At 40.1% G+C, this 21,797-nt stretch overlaps 2 protein-coding genes and 1 long non-coding RNA gene across 6 annotated transcripts in view; 2 read left to right on the top strand and 1 right to left on the bottom strand.

The window, feature by feature from the left end:
- Positions 1-5,001: 5,001 nt before the first annotated feature.
- CEND1 (cell cycle exit and neuronal differentiation 1) lies at positions 5,002-5,412 on the top strand. Its single transcript, XM_042459248.1, has one exon. It carries the CDS (start codon positions 5,002-5,004, stop codon positions 5,410-5,412), a length of 411 nt encoding a protein of 136 aa, XP_042315182.1.
- A 6,552-nt stretch (positions 5,413-11,964) lies between these two features.
- On the bottom strand, positions 11,965-20,483 carry LOC121930163. 3 transcript variants are annotated; one of them, XR_006103843.1, is made up of 6 exons: positions 20,346-20,483; positions 18,607-18,693; positions 18,059-18,149; positions 16,964-17,052; positions 15,626-15,710; positions 11,965-12,185 (listed from the first exon to the last, which is right to left on the bottom strand). It is a non-coding gene; the product is annotated as an uncharacterized LOC121930163 (long non-coding RNA). The 3 variants fall into 3 exon arrangements; XR_006103846.1 differs by lacking the exon at positions 20,346-20,483 and adding an exon at positions 20,219-20,320; XR_006103838.1 differs by lacking the exon at positions 20,346-20,483 and having other exon boundaries at positions 11,966-12,185; positions 18,607-19,412.
- GATD1 (glutamine amidotransferase class 1 domain containing 1) overlaps positions 20,410-21,797 on the top strand; it is an 11,465-nt gene continuing 10,077 nt past the window's right edge. For both annotated transcript variants that reach the window (XM_042466342.1, XM_042466335.1), the window contains exon 1: positions 20,410-20,539. In XM_042466342.1, the coding sequence (XP_042322276.1) occupies positions 20,482-20,539 (58 nt within the window). In that variant the 5' untranslated portion in view covers positions 20,410-20,481. The remainder of the gene's footprint in view (positions 20,540-21,797) is intronic.

Raw genomic sequence — 21,797 nt, 5'->3', positions numbered from 1 at the left:
TGGCCATACTGGTTTGAAAGATTCTGGAAGTTGCAGTCTTCAAAAGTAACTTTTCTAAGCTATGGGATAGGGTTCTGTGGTAGGGATGTCAGGATTTTGAAAGAAAAGCCGACTGTGCTTTTGACAGACCATTTGGACTGTGTGGGGTGACTATGGAGAGTGTCTGAGGGCTACCTGCTGAGGGCCCAGCAATGCAGTGGCATCATTAGGGCGGTGCAGGGACCTCCAAGTGGGGGCAACACCACTGCTCTTCAAAATCTGCATTTGGGCAGAAAGAGGCTGTGGCATTTGCCTGTGCCCCTTTAAAACACTGAAGAGATGGCTGAGTGGGGTGAGACTCAGTGGGAGGAGAGAAAAGAGGCACCAGGATTTTTTTTTTTAACGTAAAATTTCAAATTTCAAAATTTAATTAAAAATAAATTTCAAAATATTTAATTTTTTAAACTTTTATTAAAAATGTCACATTTTACCAAATTTTCACTTTAACCACATGAATATATATATGTAAACATATTTAGGCTATTATTATTATTATTAACCTTTATTTATAAAGCACTGTAAATGTACACAGCGCTATAAATACAATCTTTTAGGCTGAACATATGATATTGTAATATAAAGGTATAATTTTAATTTTGATAGTTGTTTATGTTGCTGCTATTACCATTACATTCAATTACATATAGAGATTACATATTACCATGACAGTGATATATGGGAATTATGATTTATGGGTAACACTAGTACAAAAAACATTACTAAGGATTCTATATGGTGTGTTATAGGAGGAGATCAATGGGGATGATACCATGAACTACCTCACCGGGTGCCATATTAAATTATTCAAATTATATAAACATTTGCAAATGTTATAAATCCCCTCCCACTAGTGTGTGCACTATTGTTTTCTTACAAACACACATTGTGATATGGCAACAATGAGGATCAGTTTAAACATTTGGGATAGTCAGTCGCTGAGCCGTTGTCTGTTTGCCTGTGTTCAAGTTGTTTGAGTTATGGTGACCCTATCATGCAGTTTTCTTGGCAGGATTTCTTCAGACAGGGTCTGCCTTTGCTTTCCTTTGAGGCTGAAAGCATGTGATGTGCAGTAGAGGTTATTGTTGATGTTGTCATTATTATTATTGCCTGTCTGTATGTTTGTCTTCAAAGAGAGAATATAGTTAAATATGGCATTGAATAGACATTTGTCTATATAGAGATGGTAACAAGAGGTAAATCAACTTTCCCTGCTTGTTTTCATCTCAGATTGAAATAACATCAAAAGAAGATAATAGGGAAGGATTGCCAAGAACTTCATATTTTTAGCTAGTCATACTAATAGGCCTATATTTAGTTTTGATAGTACAAAAGCCCTCCACAGGGCACTGAAAATCCTGAGGGCTAAGGGAGAGATGACACAAGCTTGTGATTAAAAACTTTTTTCAATGTTGTTGTTCTTTTTAATGTATTTTTGGGTGCTGAATTTGAAAAACACAATAAAAATGTCATACCAGACAGTTCTTTCACAAATTCATTATCTATATCTATTCAGTTGTTACTTAGCTTTGATTAAGAACAGACGCTGATGTTCCAGTGCAATTTCTTTTAGTGCACTGAACTGATTTTTGTGTTTTCTATCAGTGAATTAAAGTATTTTGAAAGTCTATTAGAACACTTGAACCCCTTTCTTACTCTGTGAAGCATATTTCTTTGCAGGAGGATCCTTTCATTCAGTCACATATTAAAACATAGAAACGTGAAAACAAGTTATTAAACAAATCCCTGTATTGTGATGGAGCAAATCTGCAATAATTTCGGGATATCAAATGCCAAATTTCTATAAAACCAGCATACATTTTAAAAAAAAGGTTTAATGACCCTCAGTTTTGTAGGCCTGTGTAATAAGTGGTGAGGGCCACTTCTTGCTTGCTCTTTATTTGCAAGCATACCAATTTTGTACCTTGTGTACCCACTGAAGCTTCTCCAACCTTGTGCCCTCCAGACTGGCTATGAGCATAGTAGTCCAGCAGGTCTGGAGAACACCAGGTTGGATAGCTAACTCCCATTCCTTTCTGTCTGCAGTTATCCTACCACAGTTTGGGGGGAGATTTTTTTCATGGTCCAGTCTTTTATCCAGAATCATAGAGATCCACAGCCATAGTTGAGCTAAAACATTTTGCTCCCAGAAGTGATGAACAAAATGGTGCCTTCCCTCATTCCATGTGCTGAGGACAATTCATCTTTCTTCCATGCCGGTGAAGGGACAGCATCTTCCATTGTGCCTGAAAACAACAAGCTAATTGAGGGAGTGCTGAACAGGCCATATGGCACACAGCATTCTCTTCCAACACTTTGCTGCTGATTCTGAATGTCTACCACCTTCTTGCTCTGCCTAACAGTAGGACTGGCTTTGCATTCAGATGTATTTTTACTTATTCAAAGTAAGTGCAGATGAAGAGTAACCTAAACCATTTAACTTCACTTAATTTGTATTACATTATATTTCATATAAGGCATTTTTCTGATGAATAGAAGCTCTGCCTTGCCAACACCTAGATCTGTCCTTCAATAATACTTGAAGAATCTCAGCAAGGTGCCTTCAACAAATGCGGTTTTTGGAGTGGAATATTAGTGGCTGTTATTTTCCCTGAACAAGAAACATAGACAGACAGTAGTATTTTCTTGTTTGGACTGAGTAGTGCAAAAATGCTTGAAAAACACAATAAAAATGTCACACCACACAATTATTTCACAAGTTAGTTATTTGTACAGACGCTGATGTTCTAGTGTGATTTGTTCTAGTGCTTTTGAAGCAAGTTTCAGAGTCAAAATATGAGCAATTCTGAATTTATATAAATTTGAGGTGTGTTTTAATTCATACTGGTTAATGGGGCCAGCCATACCTGAAAGGACGATACAACTCTGAGAGTCCTCAGCCAGCATGGGTGGTGCCCATGGTACCTGGTGAGGTATTCATGGAGTTGTAGTGCAAAAAGTAACTTTTCCCAGCTCTGTCAGCAAGAATCTACCCAAAACTGAATGCAATAATTGCCTTCTAGGGTTTCAGAGGGCCTTTTCAGATTAGAGATGTCAGAAATTGAACCTGAGAATTTTTGTAAGCAAGTTACATGTTTTATGACTTAAAGTATAGTTTTATCCAATGAGGCATAAATTGCTTTGAGTTCTGTGGAGTATATATCTAAGCTGTTTTATTTATTCACTAGATTTCTACCCTCCTCCCGCGCCTTCATGGAAGTTAACAATAACATGAATAAAACAAGTCCAAATGAAAAACATAGGGCAGATTAATTAAGCAGTGAAAAAGCTTAAAAACAATTAAAAACTTCTGGGTCAAGGCATAAAATAGATGAATAAACTTTGCAAAGAAAGAAGACATTATCAGACAAGGGAAATTTGAAGTATAATCCAATGGCAATCCGAACGCAATCATAGGGTTTCACGTCATTGTGTGATAGACTACCACATGCAATTTCGGGCAATGGCAAGCTATTTTGGGGCAATGGGAAGTCAGTTCGAACGCAATTTGCATTCACGTAAATTTGCTGAACTAGCGAATTCACATGAATGCATTCCGGCCCCACTTTCTTTTCATTCGAAATTAAGAGAAATTCCTCCCAAACTCCAGAATGTTGTTGGTGAACTTCCTGTAGAAGAGACTGTTGTGCCAGTGGCATAATATCATCCCCTCCCTCTTCTTGCTTCTTTCTGTTTCTGATACAGTAGTTTGCACACCAAAGCTTTCAAAACATGCTTAGCAACACACACTGCAAAGTAAATGCTGTAGAAGTAAAATTGTACCATCCTCCTTTGCAAATTACAAAGCAGAGGCATCTCTAGCCATAACAGATAATATAGATAAATACTAAATAGATCATACTTGTCTCCAGCTTATGGTGACCCTAAGGCAAGGGTTTCACAGGGTTTAATCCACAAGATTTGTTGAGAGAGGGTTTGCTTTTGCTACACTCTGAGGCTACGAGATTGTGAATTGCCTAAGGTCACCCAGTGGGTTTCTGTGGTCAAGTGGGGATTCAAACCCTGTTCTCCAGATTCATAATCCAGATCATAATAGATACTAAATCATGCAAACAGTGTGCCATATGTGGTCTTTGACCACTGCATCTCATTTTTTTAAAAAAAAAATCAGCTCAAATGCTTCTCTCCTCAGAAATAGACCACCAGTGCCCCATTTTGGCCTGCAAATAATGTTTTCTGGTGTTACCCAGAAAGAGCAAGAAAACCCCAGCTAATTGTTACTAGAACTGACTCCCAGTCATCAATAGAATCAATTCTGGTTGCTGCACAGACCACCAAAGGTGTGGAGAAGTTTCAAAACCTCTGACCTGCATTGTGTGCTTATCCCTGTACTATATCATTGGTCATCATTTGCTACATCTAGATATCCTAAGCTGGACTGTGACAGCAGCACTGTTTTCTTGTTGTGTGCTTTCAGGTGTTTTTTTTTACTTACCGTAACCCAAAGGCAAACCTATCATTGAGTTTTCTTGGCCAGATTTGTTCAGAGGGATTTGCCCTTGCCTTCCTCTGACAAACTGTGACTTGTTGGATAAGGTCACCCAGTGGGTTACCGTGGCTGAGCAAGGATTCAAATCCTGGACTCCTGAATCCTAGTCCAGTATTAGTGCTACTACTGAATGCATGCTACATGTCACTAAAATATTATGGGCCCCCAAATGCATGCGTCCCATGCCTAGAAAACTGGAGAAACACTGCCTCTGAAAGATGATCCTGACCCTTCTGTTTTGGTTTCATTGTTCTGCAGGTTCCATAACATGTCCAGGTGGAATATAGTCTGAGCAGGACACCTTCCTTGGAAATAGAAGATCAAGCTGTCTGAAGCAGCCCTTTTGGATTGACTTGTGAGAATCAGGTGAAGAGAACAGCCTCAGTAGCCTGTTTCACAGCCCATCCCTTGGCTTTGGCCTGAGAGCAGTTAGCCTCTGCTACACAGGTGAGAGGATGGAGTCCAAAGGGAGCATCCGAAGTGGAAACAAAGCCGACTCCAAGACTGCCAGCTCAGGAAAACCTGAGAAACCCAACCCCGCTCCTTCTGCAACTGCTGATAAGAAAGAAGCACCTTCAAAGGAGCAGCCAGCTCCCACCATCCCAGCAAAAAAGGGAGCACCAGCTACAAATGAGGCAAGCATGCTCAATGACCACAGCAACATAAAGCCCAGTCCTGCAGCCTCCGAAGGTGCTGAAGGAGCCCCTCATACTCCTGCTGACTCTGAGCACAAAGGGAACAACGCAGAGGAATCGCCAGGCAGTAGCATCTTTGAGAACATGAAGCCTCTGATCATCTTTGGAGGAGTGGCAGTGGCGGCTATTGCGGTGATTGTAGGCGTGGCCATCCTAGCCCGAAAAAAATGAAACAAAACAGATCCCCCAGGAGCCCAGGGGAGAGCAACTCCCTGGGCGATGTACAGTTCCTTTTGAAACAAATGCATGCAGTAAACTCTATACATACCTATAAATATACAGTACATAGAGAGAGCGCTTGGTAGGCTAAATGGCAATGCTGGCCACTGTCATCTTCAAAACATGTGTGCCGGGGTTGACCTAGTGTGAGCACTCAGTGCACTTGTGCTCTTTTGTGTAATATAGCTTGGTTTGCACCACTGTGTATAGATGGGGTTTTTTTCTGGTCAGTGTAAGCTATTGCTGTGTTGCCTTTCCATTGCTCCCTTTACCACCTTTCATCCAGATGTTCAAACCTTTAGTGGTGCATTATGTTAAATTGGATTTTGGTAGAACCAATGAAAGGAGGAGCTTCTCATCAGCAGGAGTGCCCTTTATCACTTCTGTTCTAGCACACCAAAGGTGAGCACGAATATACAAAGATTTATAAGGAGACAATGTGTTTTCTAATCCAAGCAAGGAGTGAATGGTGTCTCCAATATTCATCATGCTCCAGCTCTTTATTGAAGTAGTAAAATGCATTCTTACCTAAAGTTTCAAAGTCTTAATTGGAATATGGCTGGCTGGCTAGCTCTCAAAAGTTCAAAAGGGTAAAATGGCCTATTGGGATCTGCAGAGTGTAGTCCGAAGGCCATAGGATTATGTTTTGGGCTTGCCACTCCACCCTGCAGTGTAGCACTCATGGCCAGCAAAAAGAAGATGGGAGGGTCTCAAAGCTAGTAATGAAAACATCTAGAACAAATAATTGAAACACCACCAGGCCATTAATTTGAGTTGACACTGGACCTTCCTAGAGCTTTCTTTCTGCACCTTTCTGCTGTATGTCAAGTGCAACCTTGAAATAACTGGTCTTGTGGTGGCAAGCTATCTTTGTAGAATGTTGTTACCCAAACATTTTAAACTTTCCAAATATTTAAATCAATGTGATTTGAAACCTGTGGAAGTTCATAAACCTTTCTGTGTGTATGGATTTTGAACTAATGCTGGTGTTTTGCCCTAGAAGGCATCACATCATTGTGTGCAATTAATGAAGTGGAAGAGAAAATAAGGAAAAAATACAGTATAAAGCTTTCTTACTCACAACACCAAGCTCTTTTGGACTGGCTGGATGATCTTTGGATGGTCGATAATTCCCAACTCCACAGGTAATACTGGAGGTGTTCAAAGGAAGGGTATAATCCCATTAATTTAACATTGAAAATAATGTGGGGAATAATGGAAACTGAAATAATTGGGACTACCTCCCTCTCCTTATAACTTTAACTGGTGATTGTTTAAGAGGGCAAGAAATGCCTTCTGTCTTCAGTCAGTATTGTGATAGTGGTAACTTTCCTGAAAAAATTAAAATCAAACTTCAAGAAAGAACTGAAAAAAGCAGGTGTTTTTATTGGATATATCTTCCAAAGATATTTCCAGGATCGCAAGAACATTGGAAGATGATGTGGGAATGATGAAAAGACAAACAAGAAGCTTGCATTAGAATATCTATTTTTGCTTGGACTGTACCAGTGTGAAAGTGGCGATTAGCGTCAGTTCAGTCTTGGAGGAGGAGAAGAATTAGGAGTAGTCATTAATATTAATTAATTAAATTAGTCTTCATAAAGCCTTTTTCAGATCAAACCAGAAAAGCAAGCAAGTTTTAATTGTTGTGTGAACTTGGTCAGAAGTGAAATCTGAGTGTTAGATTTTCTGCATTTTTAGCCTCTCTAACTCCAGACCCATAACTTGATCCCAGAATCAAATTATGTGGTGACAGTGATAGGACTACAGTTCATCATCTTAAAGAACTTTATCTCTTTCTCTCATATTTAGGTTAAGTCTATAAGGGAATCATTCGCCAACAGCCATTGCTTAGTAGTGCAGCTTTCTACTGTCTAGAATCATTCTCTGGAACCCGCCCCCAGTATGAAAACACCTGTATTCTTGTGTGAATGTATACAACCTTCCCTAGCCCTGCCTTATTTGAGAATATCTGTGTATCTATACTACAGTTTCCTGACGTTTTTGTAAGGCTACAAAACCTATGTTCTTTGTACAAAAAAGCACCAGGCAACCATTATTTGCACACCTGCATTCACACAAAGTGTCCCTGTTTTGTGCCATTTGTATGCTGTCACACAACACCTGCCCCAAGCCATGTTTTCCTCGCAATAAAAGAATGTATGGTTAGCCTATTGATGAATGTACAATAATCCATCTAGGAGTGCTAGGAGTTGAAAACATCTGTTTTTAGGGAAGTCCCTTTCAAAACAGTAAACCAAGATATTCATGTAGTGTAGCCAGAAAAAAAAAATAGCAGTATACATAGAGATAAGCTGTGTATGTACATGTGTGTGGCACCATACACAAACTTACTCCTTCCTAAGGTTTCACATGTGTAGACCTGATGGTGGTGTCATTCTGGGCCTTTGATGATCTTTGGGAAACACAAAGTTACTGTTAACCTCTGTCTGGCAGATACAGCTGCTCTTCAGCACTTCTGCATTGGTGGCTATATGGATACAAGACCTGAGCTGATTTGTGGCATGGGTTTCTTATGGAACATCTCTGACCTGCCCCCTGCAAAAAGACCCTCACCCTCCTTATGACAATGCAGCTCTGACTCAGAGACTGTGCATTTGGAATTTGTGCAATAGTCATATGTCTTTCAATTTCTTCATAGAAATTGTGTTTGATGGCAGTATAGATCCTGCAGTGGGTTAGTGCTGATCATGCTACGAAGCAAAGTCAGGCAAGCTTCCTAATGCACAGCCCTGAGAATGCGCAAGTGTTGTGTATACTTAGAAGCTGAGCAACGAGGGACATACCACATCATAACTTTCGCAGTTCATTTAAAGAGTGGTCAGACTGTGACCTCTGTGGGCGCTGGGCTCTGTTTAAGATTTGATAACTTTATTCCAAGCTAGTCTTTCTAACATTATTTTGAGATTGTCTTTGCCAAGCTTTGATAGTGACCAAAAAAAAGTCTTTGATAGTGGCCAAAAAAAAAAAAAAAAAGAAGAAGAAGTGTACAACAGGTGCACTGTTATTACACAGCCCATCAAGTGTTTTTTTTTTTTTTGTATACTTAATTTTTCTCCATCCTTCCTCTGAGCCTATGGGGCAAGCCCCCCAACCTCTGAGATTAATGAGACTCACTGTCAGGTAAGTGAGCACAGGCTTGCAGGCTGATTTGCTTGGTGACTAATACTATAGGTCTGATCTATATACTGTTGGGTATACACAGTGCAAGCACAGCTCTTGCAGCTGGGCTGCTTGTGGACAGACAGATGGTGTTGACTACAAGAAACTTCCCCCATGGAACAAAACAGGCAGAAGGAGGAATGGAAGAGGACAGGAAAGCAGGCAGTACTAGGGCAGGAAAGGACCACCTTTTCACCATATGGAGTACAGCCAGGCAATTAAGAGTAAATGAAGCTGCTGTGAACTTGTTGAGATGACTTTAATGGATGCATGAAACTGGTGTTTAAAGTTGGCTCAGAAATAACACTGCTGTTGCCTATGCTGAAGGGAAAAATGCTCCAACTGCACCGTTAGAGGTTCACTCTCAATGTCTCTCTTATCCTTTTTTCCATGTAGTTTCTCTCAGACAAATGTTTCTTTGGTATAAACATCCATCCAAGAATCTCCAGCAAGAAGAAAAAGAAGATGGTGAAGGACATCTTCTTAAGGCTTTCCTCGGCTGGTTTTCTGCTTTTAAAATTACAGTACTTTTCTTAGTCCCCTTTAGCTCTACATGGGGGGCCTGCTTCTTTTCCCTTTGTGACAATGAGCCCATTCACACTATTGATGTATAGCATTATGATTCAACTTTAACTTCCATGGCAACTTCCTGCGGAATCCTGGGATTTGAAGTTTAGGATTCTCAGCCAGAGGGCTCCTCTAGTGCCTCTGATCAAACCATTGTGAGCTGCCTTGGGTTACAATTTAGGGAAAAGGTAGCATATAAACTAAATAATATTTTAAATATAATATTTTACAATAATAATACTTTAAATAAATAAAGTACAAACCCCAGTGTCCCATAGGATGCAGCCATGGCAGTTAAAATGGTATCAAAGTGCTATGACTGTGTAGTGTGGAAGGGCTCTTGAAGAGTAAGAGTGAGGTTTGTGAGAGACTGTGCATGCATCCAGAGCTCAAAGTTGCATTTTTGACTACAACATCTACAATCCCCAGCAAGTGTGGCTGCTGCTGATTGGATGAATTTAGGAATTGTAGTCAAAAAGAGTAATGTTTCCAAATTCTGTGTGTATGGGAATAATCTGGAAGTGGAAAACCAGTAGAGAGTATTATATTAAAAATGCTACTCCACACTTTTGTTGTTATTGGACACAGTGGCTGGCAGTGGAGGGAAACCACATGTGGCTGATGTCTTATGTAGTTTGAATCTGAATGTGTAGTCACACTGCAGAATTAAATCAGTTTGACATCACTTTAATTGCCATTACTTTATCCTACAAAATCCTGGAATTTGTCATTTTGTGAGGCACCAGAGCTCTTTGACAGACCAGGCTGAATGCTTTGCCAAATTACAAATCCCAGGATTCTGTAGGATAGAGTAATGGCAGTTAAAGTGGTGTCAAACTTCTTTAATGTTGCAGTGTGGCTACATCCTGAAACAACAGCTTTTGTCAAGGTGGTGTATCTCAAAATGTGAGATGGAGACATTTCTACTCCTGCAGTGCCCTAGCTTCATCCGTCTTTCACTTTTTCTGTCTTCCCTGACCCTTCCCCTTCTTCCATGGAAGCTCTGCCAGTAACCTGTTGCATGGAGTCTGAATTAGAAGTGATTCTTCTTCTTCCTGAATTCCACTCCGGTTTCTCCACACAATGGAACTCCTCCTACCCCCTCTAGGCAGACTTCCATTTTGTTTAGATGCTAAGATCATTTTTAGTGTGAGCTTGAATTCTCCTCTTACTGTACTTTGAAACCTGCATTGGGATGCATACTTTGTTTTTCTTTTGAAATTTCCCCCCTATTAATAGCATTCATCTGTAATACGAGGAGGACAGGATCTCTAGCTGTCTTGTATGTGAAAATAGCCTTGTTGTTGTTTTCCAACAACTGAAGGCCATGTCTTGGTTTGAAGCAGCTTGTTAACTGCTTTATTTAACTGGTCATAACTACTACTTATGGGGTCACTATACAGTATTTATAATTAAGACTTGTTGCAATAGCTAGTTGGGCAAAATCAAATTCAGTGTTGCCTAGCATGTTGCAACCAAATGCAATCATTGGTCAATTATTCTACCACTGTAACTCCAACTAGTCTCCAAAATAACATGAGAGCGAGGAGAGTGTCTGAGTAATCCTTTTGTAATGTCTTTATTGGTACCTGAGCTGGACTCCCGCCCTTCTTTTAATTTTTATGTCTTTTCCTAAACAAGTGGTCAAAGGGAAAAACATACTTGCAAATGGGAAATGCTAGTTTATTCACTCAGAATGTTCACTATCTGCTTAGGGACGCTCAAATAAAATAGTAAAAGTATACTAGATGATCCCTGTAGCAAATGTCATTACAAAAATAAATTATTTTTAAAAAAGTATTTCAAAAGGGTCTTCTCACTAACTCTAATCATCTTTAAGATAATTTTTTAAAAAGTGAAACTTGTCAATTAACATCTTGATTTCTTCCCTTGATAAACAGACCCAATTATCACCCTGGGCCTGTGTATAAGATACAGATTTGGATTTTTTTAAAAAACAATTCTTTTGGAATCAGCTGTCGGGAAAAAACATTTCTCAAAGGGAAATGGAAACTTACCAACAAACTAAGCTAGACAATTAATTTGTACCTCTTTTGAATTTATAATCTTGCCTATGCTTCTACGGACACTTTGTATGGGCTGCAGCTCAGCTCCTAAAACAGCAAATAATTTTTTCCTTTCCCATATAGTACTCTCTTTTATTTGAATTTTAAAATGCGTATAAATGCAATAATGCAGGTAGACTAGAAATACTAGATTGAAATTAAAGTAGTTTAGCTTGTCCCATTGTGACCTACAGTGTTGTATGACACCCAACGCTGTATCCTAGCATTCTCAAGGCTTTCCTACGTAGCTGAATCTAGTATTAGCTTTGAAAATCCATTGTGTGAATGGCGGGTTGGTTGATTGGAAATGTGTACGCTTTACACACCGTATGTTGTTTGCATCAGAAGCTATATGGCCACTCCATATACTATGGAACTGTAAATGATTCCCAATATACCTGTAACTCTTTATCAGGATTATGTGAAATAAACTATATATATATGTATATTGTACAACTCCTATAGTGATAGTCATTTTTTATGCTTGAGTTTACATATACAATTCCTGTAGTGCTAGCCATTTTTTATAGCGGACACATATTTAATTAAGATGGCATGCAGTTTGATCTTAAGATCATGATTTCTTTCTAAACATGTATCCAAAATACAAAGGCAGAAAGAATGCCTTATTTTAGGGATTTTTGGAAATGGAAAATAGCAAACATCGCTGCTGTTTGTTCAAGGCTTTATGGATTCAGTGGAGAGGAGAAAAATATAGCAAAGAACCAAGCAGAGTAAGGAGTCACCTCAAACAATATTTTGAACACCTCTGCTGGCAACATATTTTCAAATTTTATTATATTGATATATAATATTATATTATCATTGACAAAAGCAGGGTGGGGACATAGGTGAAACTATATTGAGTTGCCTTTGGATCTGTTGCGTCTCTCATTTTTCTCAAGTCTCCTGGAAGAAAGATTTAAAATATTATTTTTAGCACCACATTCAATTTTACATAACAGTTTTGTTCTCTCTAGTCTGTAATGAACATTGATTAGTGAATTAAAGACAACAGCCAGAATCATCTTGGGGACTTACACTGGTGTAACTAGAATTACACCAATGTAAGTACTTTTTTAGATGTTGTATAAGGAAGAGCTTTGCCCAACTGTGCAGTGAGTGGGATGCACTACATATGCGCCTCTCCCATTCAAATGGCCACCAATCAGACCCAAAGTGTGCTGGGAAATATCCCTCACAAAGCTATCTAGGTTGGTGGCCACCTTTATCAACCAGCAGTTCTACAGAAAATGTTTGGCTCTGTGTGGTTCATTTCCATCTGTGTGTACAGCCAGTTATACTAAAGGGGAATGGACACACTTCTGGTCTTCAGAGGAGGTAATAAAGAACTGGAAGAGTTTGAGATACAAGTAAGAGTTAGATTCAACTGCAGCCCTCCCCCCCAACCCAACCACTGCTGTGCATATTAACAATGTTTGTTGTGGCTACAAACAGGAATATGGAAGAATACATCGTTTAAAATATGGGATAGGGGGATAGGATGGGTCTGCTCTTTATTCCCTAAATAAGGGAATTTATTCCCTATCACATTTCTTAGCATCACATCCACATGGTTTTACAATGTGCTTTGGCTAATTCCTTTGAGACTGTTTGAGCCACTTTGTACCTCAGCCCTGTGCCCTTAATAAAGTCTTTTTACACAGTCAGCTCAAGAATACCAAGTACATTTGTTTACACATCATGTAGAACAATTCATGATTTCCACCAAAAGTTTGTTGCAAAACCCAACAACTCACATCATTCTGTCACTGCATCTCCCTGTAAGACATGAGTAGCCGCACATATAATAGAAAAATAATCTCCACCCAGCAGAGCAGAAGCCAATAATGATGGAGTGGCAGCAGACAAATTATGATATTGGGGCTTTACACCATATATTTCAAGAGTGAAACTACCAGGAGAAGAATGGAAATGAAATACAGTGGCCCCTTGGTATCCACTGGGGTTTGGTTCCAGGACCCCCCATGGATAACAAAATCTGTGGATGCTCAAGTCACATTATACACAATGTCACAGTAAAATGCTGCCCCTTATAAAATGGAAAAAGCAAGGTTTATTTTTTGGAATTAATATATATTTTAAATATTTTCAAGCTGTGGATGCTTGAAGCTGTGGATAAAAAAAAAATCCATGGATATGGAGGACTGCCTGTACGCCCCCTCCCTCCAATGATGAAATGTTAATGGTAAAGACAGGAAAATGATTATTGGTAAAATGAAGTGCTCTTGACTTTGACCTCTCTCTTGTTCTAGGCTAAGTAAACAATGACCAGGTTGTTACACCTGGAATTAAGTGCAGTTTTTTAATGGGTACTTAGAAATACAGACAGGATAGTCAGGGCAGTTGGGCAGCTGACTGAGAGGTGACAGCTGGAATCTTTGAGGAGTGTATACCCCTTTCTGATCATTGTGTGGTAGCTCTTTGCACAATGAATCCACACCTAGGAAGCCTGCTGCAAAGAGCAGGTGTGGGTTTCCTCAGCAATTTAGTGGAAGGGGGAGAGTGGAGGGTGCCCATGAACGAACTGGTTGAAGCTGGGGGGGGGGGTCTTCATCTGGAAGGCCCTGAAAGGGGGCAGCTACTGTTGTTGTAAAAATAGATGGTTCTTGGGTGCATGGTTTTTTTCTTCTGGCCACTAAATGGCCAATGGAGACCATGGTGATATTTTCAAGCAGGACTACAGGCCTAAAAACCCAGTCATTAGGTGGAATTGCTTGGGTGGAGTGTTACATCTCCCCTGTGCAATTCAGGCTCTTGGTTACTGTGACCTGCAGATAGGTAAATTCTGATCCATTCATATGCCAATCATAACAATAGCAATAGCAATAGCACATACATCTCTATACCACTTATTGGTGCACTTAGGCACTCCCTAAGTGGTTTACAATATGTGAAGCTAATTGCCCCCAACAAACTGGGTACTAATTTTAACACCCTTGGAAAGATGCAAGGCTGAATCAACCCTGAGTCCCTAGTGCAGTGGTTCCCAACCTGTGGGTCGGGACCCCTTTGGGGGTCAAATAACTCCTTCATGGGGGTCGCTTAAGACCACTGGAAAACACCTATTTAATTACAGTTATGAAGTAGCAACGAAAATAATTTTGTGGGTTTGGGTCACCACAACATGAGGAACTGTATTAAAGGGCCACGGCATTAGGAAGGTTGGGAACCACTGCCCTAGTGGGTATTGAACTCACAACCTTGTGAGTTTGTGAATGAGTGGCTGCAGTATAGGCACTTAACCACTGCGCCACCAGGATATTACTGCAGCTTTCCCTAAGAACAACTACGTGTGTTTCTATACTTGAATATCAGGAACAGTTTTCAGAACAAAACAGGTCATGTAAAGCACTTCAGATTGCCAGCCTTAAGCCACAAGAGAAATTAAGTGGAAGTCTGAACCACACTAAGGAACAAACTGGAGCTGGAAAACCTGTGAAAGGAGGTGGAGGTCAGCTAAATTTCTCTAAAGATCAAGAAGCAGTAAGCAAAGATACAAGCTAGTTTTTGCTTTCAAACTCTTTCCTCCTCCACTGCTTGTATTTTGCCCTTGTATTTCATTAAAAACAAATGGTGACTATGAATTACTTATTTCTTATAATTTGTATATATATATATATATATATATATATATATAGCCATCTTTGGCAAATGATTACCAGCTTTGGACCAGCATATGAAACCTGAAAAAAAAACTGTTTTAGACTCTGTGCTTTGATAGAGTTGCTCTCTTTTGGCTTCTTTTCTGAGTTTACAGTGGTAGGATAATGTAAAAGTCAAGGCTACTCAGTCATAGGCTACTAGTCCCTAGCAACGTTCCAGGAAATGTTTGAATGTCTCTAGTAATCATTTCATCAAAAGTAGAAAAGTAGACTTTCCAGGAAAGAAAGAAACCATTGTAGCCAATGGACACAAATATGGTTCCAGTTCCCAGAATGTTGGGAGGGGGAGCCCCCCCCCCCAATATTAGATACCATGAGAAGCACCAATCTAAGCAGCTAGGTTTAAATAAAAAATTAAAATCTTTTGCATGTAAAACATGCTGAATAAAAGCCTTTGAAAGTTAAAACTGGCATCTAAGAATATATGCTACTGTAGTTTTATTCTGATCCAGGGGCCTTCCATACTGGCTACGGAGTTGCAGTCCAGCACAACTAAGGTATGCTCTAAAATATTGTTACAAGAAATCAGTTTGCCTACAATTGCACATTTGAAGCAAATGTGGTATCTGGTGAGCAAAAGTGGTATCTGGTGTTTTTCTAGGCTGTATCCATATATGGACATTATGTATTTTCAGTCCAAATTGGAGAAACGTGTTTACTTACCATCTAAAATACCAAATAAGCAGACCATAAACTAAGCCCCAGAAAATGCATCCAGCAATAATGGCACCTAAGATGTATTTTCCAGCTGTAAGGAAAAGATAAGAAACAAATACAGAATTATTCATCTCACAGACATTAAAATTATCCATTACTATCCATAATGCAGCTGTAAAATTTGTTGTCTATGGGGCCAACTATAATTGAATATTGTTCCCTTGTTGTAATCTGTACACTCTCAAAGCTAATTGATCTAAAAATAGTATATAAATCTTTAAAGTAAATACATTATAAAACTTAGTCATGGTCAGCCCTAGCTTGAACCAGCTCTCATTCAGCTACAAAAGGAAAAGGAAAATAGCCATGACTATTTCTGATTCTGTTCCTGTCAACTTCAAGTTTATTTTGAAAGTGTACAGAAATCAGATGTTAAAATTAATTCAGGGTTTATCATCTTAGGCTCCAAGTTCCAGGGATCTAGAGGACCATTTCCTGGCTGTGATACCCACCAGGGGCTGCACTGAGGAAAAAAATAAATCGAAACTGGATATGATCAGAAGTTTACTTCTGGTTTGCTAAAAGCATTTTAAAAATGTTTCGAATGTGTAGATGACTCCAGTGAATTATTGAAAAGGTAAATAGGCATTCCTGGAGGGTTCCAAGAATGGCAACTCACCATGGCCCCTATCGCACTAACACAATTATGCCACTATGACTCCACTTGAAGTGCCTTGGCAATATACTAATGGAATCCTGTACTTTATAGTTTGGGAGGGGCACTAAAGTTCTCTGGCTGAGAATTATAAATATATTTCCTTAAGGTCTCAGGTTTCCATAGAACATTGCTAAAATGGAATTAGAGTGCCACTTTATGATTTTGGCTGAAACAAACAAAATGTCCTCTGTGGTCCATGTGTGTCCTGTGATCCAAATGCTTTCCACCCTGTTTTAGGAGAATATCTAAGGCATGAGCCAGATTTTGTCCTTATTGTAAACATTGGGACAAATTCTCAGAAGGAGTCAACGTGGTGCAGTGGTTTGAGTCTTGCACTAGGGAAACTAGGCTCTGGGAAACCAGGGTTTGAATTCAGTTTGGTCATGGAAACCCACTGGATGTTCTAGGGCAAGTTACATTCGCTCAGCCTCAGAGGAAATCAACCCCCCCCCCGGCCCAATGATCAAATCTTGCACAGAAGAGCATTAGGGGTTCAGTAAGTCGGCAATGTCATGAAGGCACACAACAACAGAATTCCACTTATTTGGGAGCAAGCTCCTAAACACAGAGGAGATTACTTGCAAGGAAAAGAGGTATGAGACTGGGTTGCATTCAACTGGCATCACCTTGGTCATAGAATTCATCCCTCTTCAGTCGCTGGAGAATTGGGAAATTCTTGACATACATCCTCCACTTGGGCTAGAACTGCTATTCACTATGGAAGAGAACACACAATAGATATTGCATAGTACCTCACGTGACCAATGTTACTTTTTATCTGCCTGGCCTGTTTGAATATTGTCTGAAATTTTGCTAGCATTCATAGAGTGTATTGAGGCAGATTTGAATTACCATGTATTCCCTATGCATTTCCAAGTTTACATTGTAAATAGCTGGTAATTTATTATAGGCCTGCAATTTTGTGATTGCACAAGAGCTCTCTAGCAGAGAATCCTTACTACTTCACCAAACTACAGATCCCAGGATTTCATAAGGTGCAGCCATGAAAACAAATATAATCTGTCCACTATGGATATGCCTATTATTACAGAAATGTATGTGATGCAAAATGGCTGAGAGCTTTACAAGAATAAAATATAATTTATTTAACATGTGAAAGATATAAAGAACCATTTATGATCAGGATACAATTGTTGTGGGTTTTAAAAGTGTACAGTACTTACAATGGAAAGAAATATTTCAATCAAATACCATAGCAAGCATCCCTTTATATGTTCTCTTATATTTACTACTGTCCTACATTAGTACCAAGCTAAATTATTATTTATTTTCATTTTGCAATTATTATTTTGCCACTTAGATGATACAAGAATTTAACAGTTCGATGCCCCTTTTGCCTTTCACTTCAAATATGGATCAACCATTATCTTGGGTTGTTGTTAGGTTTGATAGAAATCTGCTTCAGATTAGAACATTCATAAAACAGACTAGTATTGTGAGCTCTCAATTTGGCTAAAGAATAAATTCTGTGTGATGTTAAATGGTACAAAAGATAGGGGGAAAACTGACAGTCTTCCAGAATTTCTGCCTGACATGTCCATGTTGCAAACAACAGAGCTCACATCTGGATATGCTAATCTGTTTGGGCACAAATTTGTCTTAACCCCTTGGTCAACCCAAGCCCAGTCACTGTCATTTGTACATCGCTGAGAGCATCCCTGTAACTGTTTCTTGTGAGTTGCGTTATGTTATGCACCTACCTTCCTCTCTATTCCCAGTTCAAAAGATGATGTAGCAGCTATTGTTTGGCTTGGACCTGTTTGAGTATTGAGGGAACTGGAAAGTACGCAACTTAAGAAAGAGGAGAAGAAGTTATTTTAAGAGAGCTATATGGAAGCAATAACAAAAGTCACAATTCTGTCAGTGTGAAATTACTCATCCTGATATAATACAATGCTTACAGTTATGGAAATAGGAACAAGTGGGTAGATGTGCTTTATTTAAGGCATGGGAAAGAGCCAGTAGTGGCTAGTCACTTTCACGTCAGTAGGATGGTAATAGCAAGTCAGGTTTTGGACTAGGCTATAGAAGAGTTCGCCATGTGAGCGAAACTAAATTAATTTAGCATCATCTTTGGCAGCAATCATGGCCTTTTTGAAAGGAGCTCACTAGTAATAACTGCATTTTCCTAACAAAGACACTAGTCATATTACCAGAATGTATAATGCTTACATCAGAAATGAAAATAAGCCAAATTAGACATGTTTTAGATTCTAGAAACCACCAAATGGATCTCATGGTTACCAACCTGTCAGTGCAATTTTACAGGGATCAAACTGCTTACGTAGATCTAACTGGCAAGCGCAGATCGTCTCTAGAAGAAATCACAGGTATCCTGTGGAAAATAGGACCTGTTTGGTACCCTGTGAATAAGGAACACTGCTAACTGTGACATCATTAATTCTAGAACTCAATTATCCTAGTCTTTAGAAACTGTATATTGGTGTGAATTAAATGAATGAAACCAAAACTTTAAAAACATGCAAAACTTTCTGAGCAGAGAAATAGACTGAGAAGGTTGTGTATCAATTAGTATGTGTTTTTCAATCTGAAAACATAGTTAATGAGAACCAACAGAACAGATGTACTACTCCAGACACGTCCCTCCATGTTTGTTAAGCAACCAGTGAGAAGCCCCCAAACCAGCTTAAAAGATAACAATGCACTACGTTTTAAAATAACCAGCTAATGGGCTTTTCCAGACTGTGAAGAGCAATGACATTTGAGTTCTTGTGATATAGCTCCTTGGGTTTTGTCAGCTGTTGTCGCCTCTGCTTCCATCTCCATTTCATTATTTTTGGGTCTGTTTGTCTCAGTTTGTTGGATATAAACCAGACCTTTTCTATCGATATTTTAAAACTAGAGCATGCTTTGCTAAAGTGATTCTAGAGTTTCCCTCTCTGTTTAAAAAATATCTTAATGTTGAAGAGTGCATCTATACTGCAGATATAATGCGGCTTGACACCAATTTGAGTGCCGCAGCTCCATCATATGTAATCCTGAGATATGTAGTTTTACAAGGTCTTTAACCTCTGCCAAAGAACACTGGCCCCTTACAAACCTACAAATCCCAGAATTCTGTAGGATGGTGCCATGGCAGTCAAAGTGGTGTCAAACTGCATTATTTCTCCAGTGTAGATACACTTGTAGTGCTTTAGTGCAAGGTGCCATTTCATTGATGCACTAATACAGTATAACTAGGAAAGAGAAAGGAAACAAGGATGCTTTTCTGTTCTCATATGTCTCAGAATTAAAAATAAACCCACTTAGGCATGGCAGGTCCAGCTCCATCAGGACCAGCCTGGAAGAAGGAAGAGCCCTCCCTCCAATCCATCTGCCTTGGTCCAGGCCTTAGAGGGAGAGAAGAACCACTGGACCTCATCCCCTTTCCCTCCACCATCCCCTTTTCCTTTTGTTTCGTGTCTTTTAGATTGTAAGCCTAAGGACAGGGAACTGTCTGATCAAAAATAATAATTGTAAGCCGCCCTGAGAGCCATTAGGGCTGAAGGGCGGGGTATAAATGCCTAAAAAAAAAAAAAGCCTAAAAGGCAAAGCCTTTCAACCAAGCATAAGAATTCAGATGGTGAGGGGGCTATGGGCGAGGCAGTCCCAGGGGCTGCTTCCCTTTCACTCATTCTAGGGCAGTGGTCCCCAAACTGTGGTCTTTAGGAGAAATTTTGGCCTTCAGCTCCCAGGAGCCTCAGCCACGTTGGCCAATAGTCAGGGATTCTGGGAGCTGGAGTCCAAAATCCCTTAAAAGAGCTCAGTTTGGGGAGGTTTCAGGCCTACTTCCAGCTCTATGATTTTATGACTGTGGAGGGACCACTATATTCAGGTCAACCCCTTCATATATCTTGTACTTCATATTCTTGTACTTCATCTCCCAGAGTCCCTCAATGTGGCCCAAGGTGGCTGCTGCGTCTGGGAAATGAAGTCCAAAACAATGAAAAACACCAAAAGATTGGGAACCAGTGCTTAAGGGCCCACTTGGAAAGACACAAGAGGGTACGCATGCGCAGTCGGAGCTGGGCCTCAGGCAGGCAGTGCGGCGGAGGGATTTCGGGGAGCGCTGAAGCGGGTGAGAGGGAAGGTGGCTACATCCTCCTTCGCCAAAAGCACCGCCATGTCTGAGCGCGTGGCGAAGCCGACGTGTCTCCTGGTGGCCAGCGCCGCCGTTGCAGGTGAGCAGAGGCGCGCGCGCGCTCATTATCCTAGGCCCTCGCGGGGGGGGGGGGGGGGGGGAGGGCCGCGTTGCTCCTCCTCCTCCCCCTCCTCCTCCGCACTGCAGAAATAGTCCGGTTTGAGACTGCTCTAACTGCCATGGCTCCAGAATTCTGGGAGAGAGGGAGGGGAGTCAGGGACCCAACCAATGCCTTGTGGCTGGAGTAACATAGTTAATTAGAAAGTGGAGTTGCCAAGCCCAGCCTTTCCCTTCCTTGCACTGAGGGAGGAAGCAGTGGAGGACATGGGCCAGCCCCAAGGAAAGCTTAGAAGCACCCATGGGCTCCATGCTCCTCTAGATTTATAGGCCTGTGAATCCATGCTTTTTTAAAATGAGGGGCCTTCAAGGAGAAAAGGGGGACATGACAAAATAGAAATTAAAAACAGTCATATAGATGTAAATTTGTTCTTTTGAGTCATGCTTTAAATGGAGGACATCTTGGGCTTCTCTCCTGGGCAGAAGGTGCAAATGGAGGACATGTCCTGCAAATGGAGGACCTCTCTGGCCACCCTTGTCTGTTTAGCACTGCAGCACCACGTCTCAGATTAAACCCAGACTGCACTTTAATGCTGTTTGACACCGCTTTATCTCTCATAGCTCTATTCTGTGGTATTCTGGGATTTGTAGTTTTGTGAGATCTTTAGCCTTTTCTGTCAGAGTTCTGCTGCTCAATAAACTACAAATCCCAGGATTCCATAGCATGGAGCATAGCATGACAGAGAAAGTGGTGCCTCCCTGCATTCATTCTGCAGTGTGAAAGTGGCTCTGGATTTCCAATTTCAGATGTTGCTGATGGTACTGAACAGATTAATATGTTGCCTCTGTTTTGATTTTATATCTGATACAGTGACCAACATTTTATGTCTCTTTTAATTGCTCCGTATGAAGAATGTTGGTCTTATTTAAAAGCAATCGGAATGATAGAATCATCGAGTTAGAAGAGACTTGAAAAGGTAGCAATATTTGCCATAAAGTGAAATATAAAAAAGCACACACAACATAAACTAAAAATCATCCTGTGATAATGATTTTGTTGGGACAACCATCCTATAGTGATTCCTCACATTCGCTTTTGAACCCTCACGGGTTTCTTCACCAGGCAGAGATGGTAAAATAACAATGTTGTGGTCATGGTACCTATATTTAATGTAAAATGTTTTAGGAAATGTAGGTAGATGAAGAGTGAGGTTCCCCCATGTCCTGTATGTTGAACAGGG

This window comes from Sceloporus undulatus, chromosome 1 (genome assembly GCF_019175285.1).
Source record: "Sceloporus undulatus isolate JIND9_A2432 ecotype Alabama chromosome 1, SceUnd_v1.1, whole genome shotgun sequence".
In the NCBI taxonomy this organism is placed as follows: domain Eukaryota; kingdom Metazoa; phylum Chordata; class Lepidosauria; order Squamata; family Phrynosomatidae; genus Sceloporus; species Sceloporus undulatus.
The sequence above is the reverse complement of the archived record's forward strand: the minus strand, read 5'-3'. Positions and strand labels throughout refer to the sequence as shown.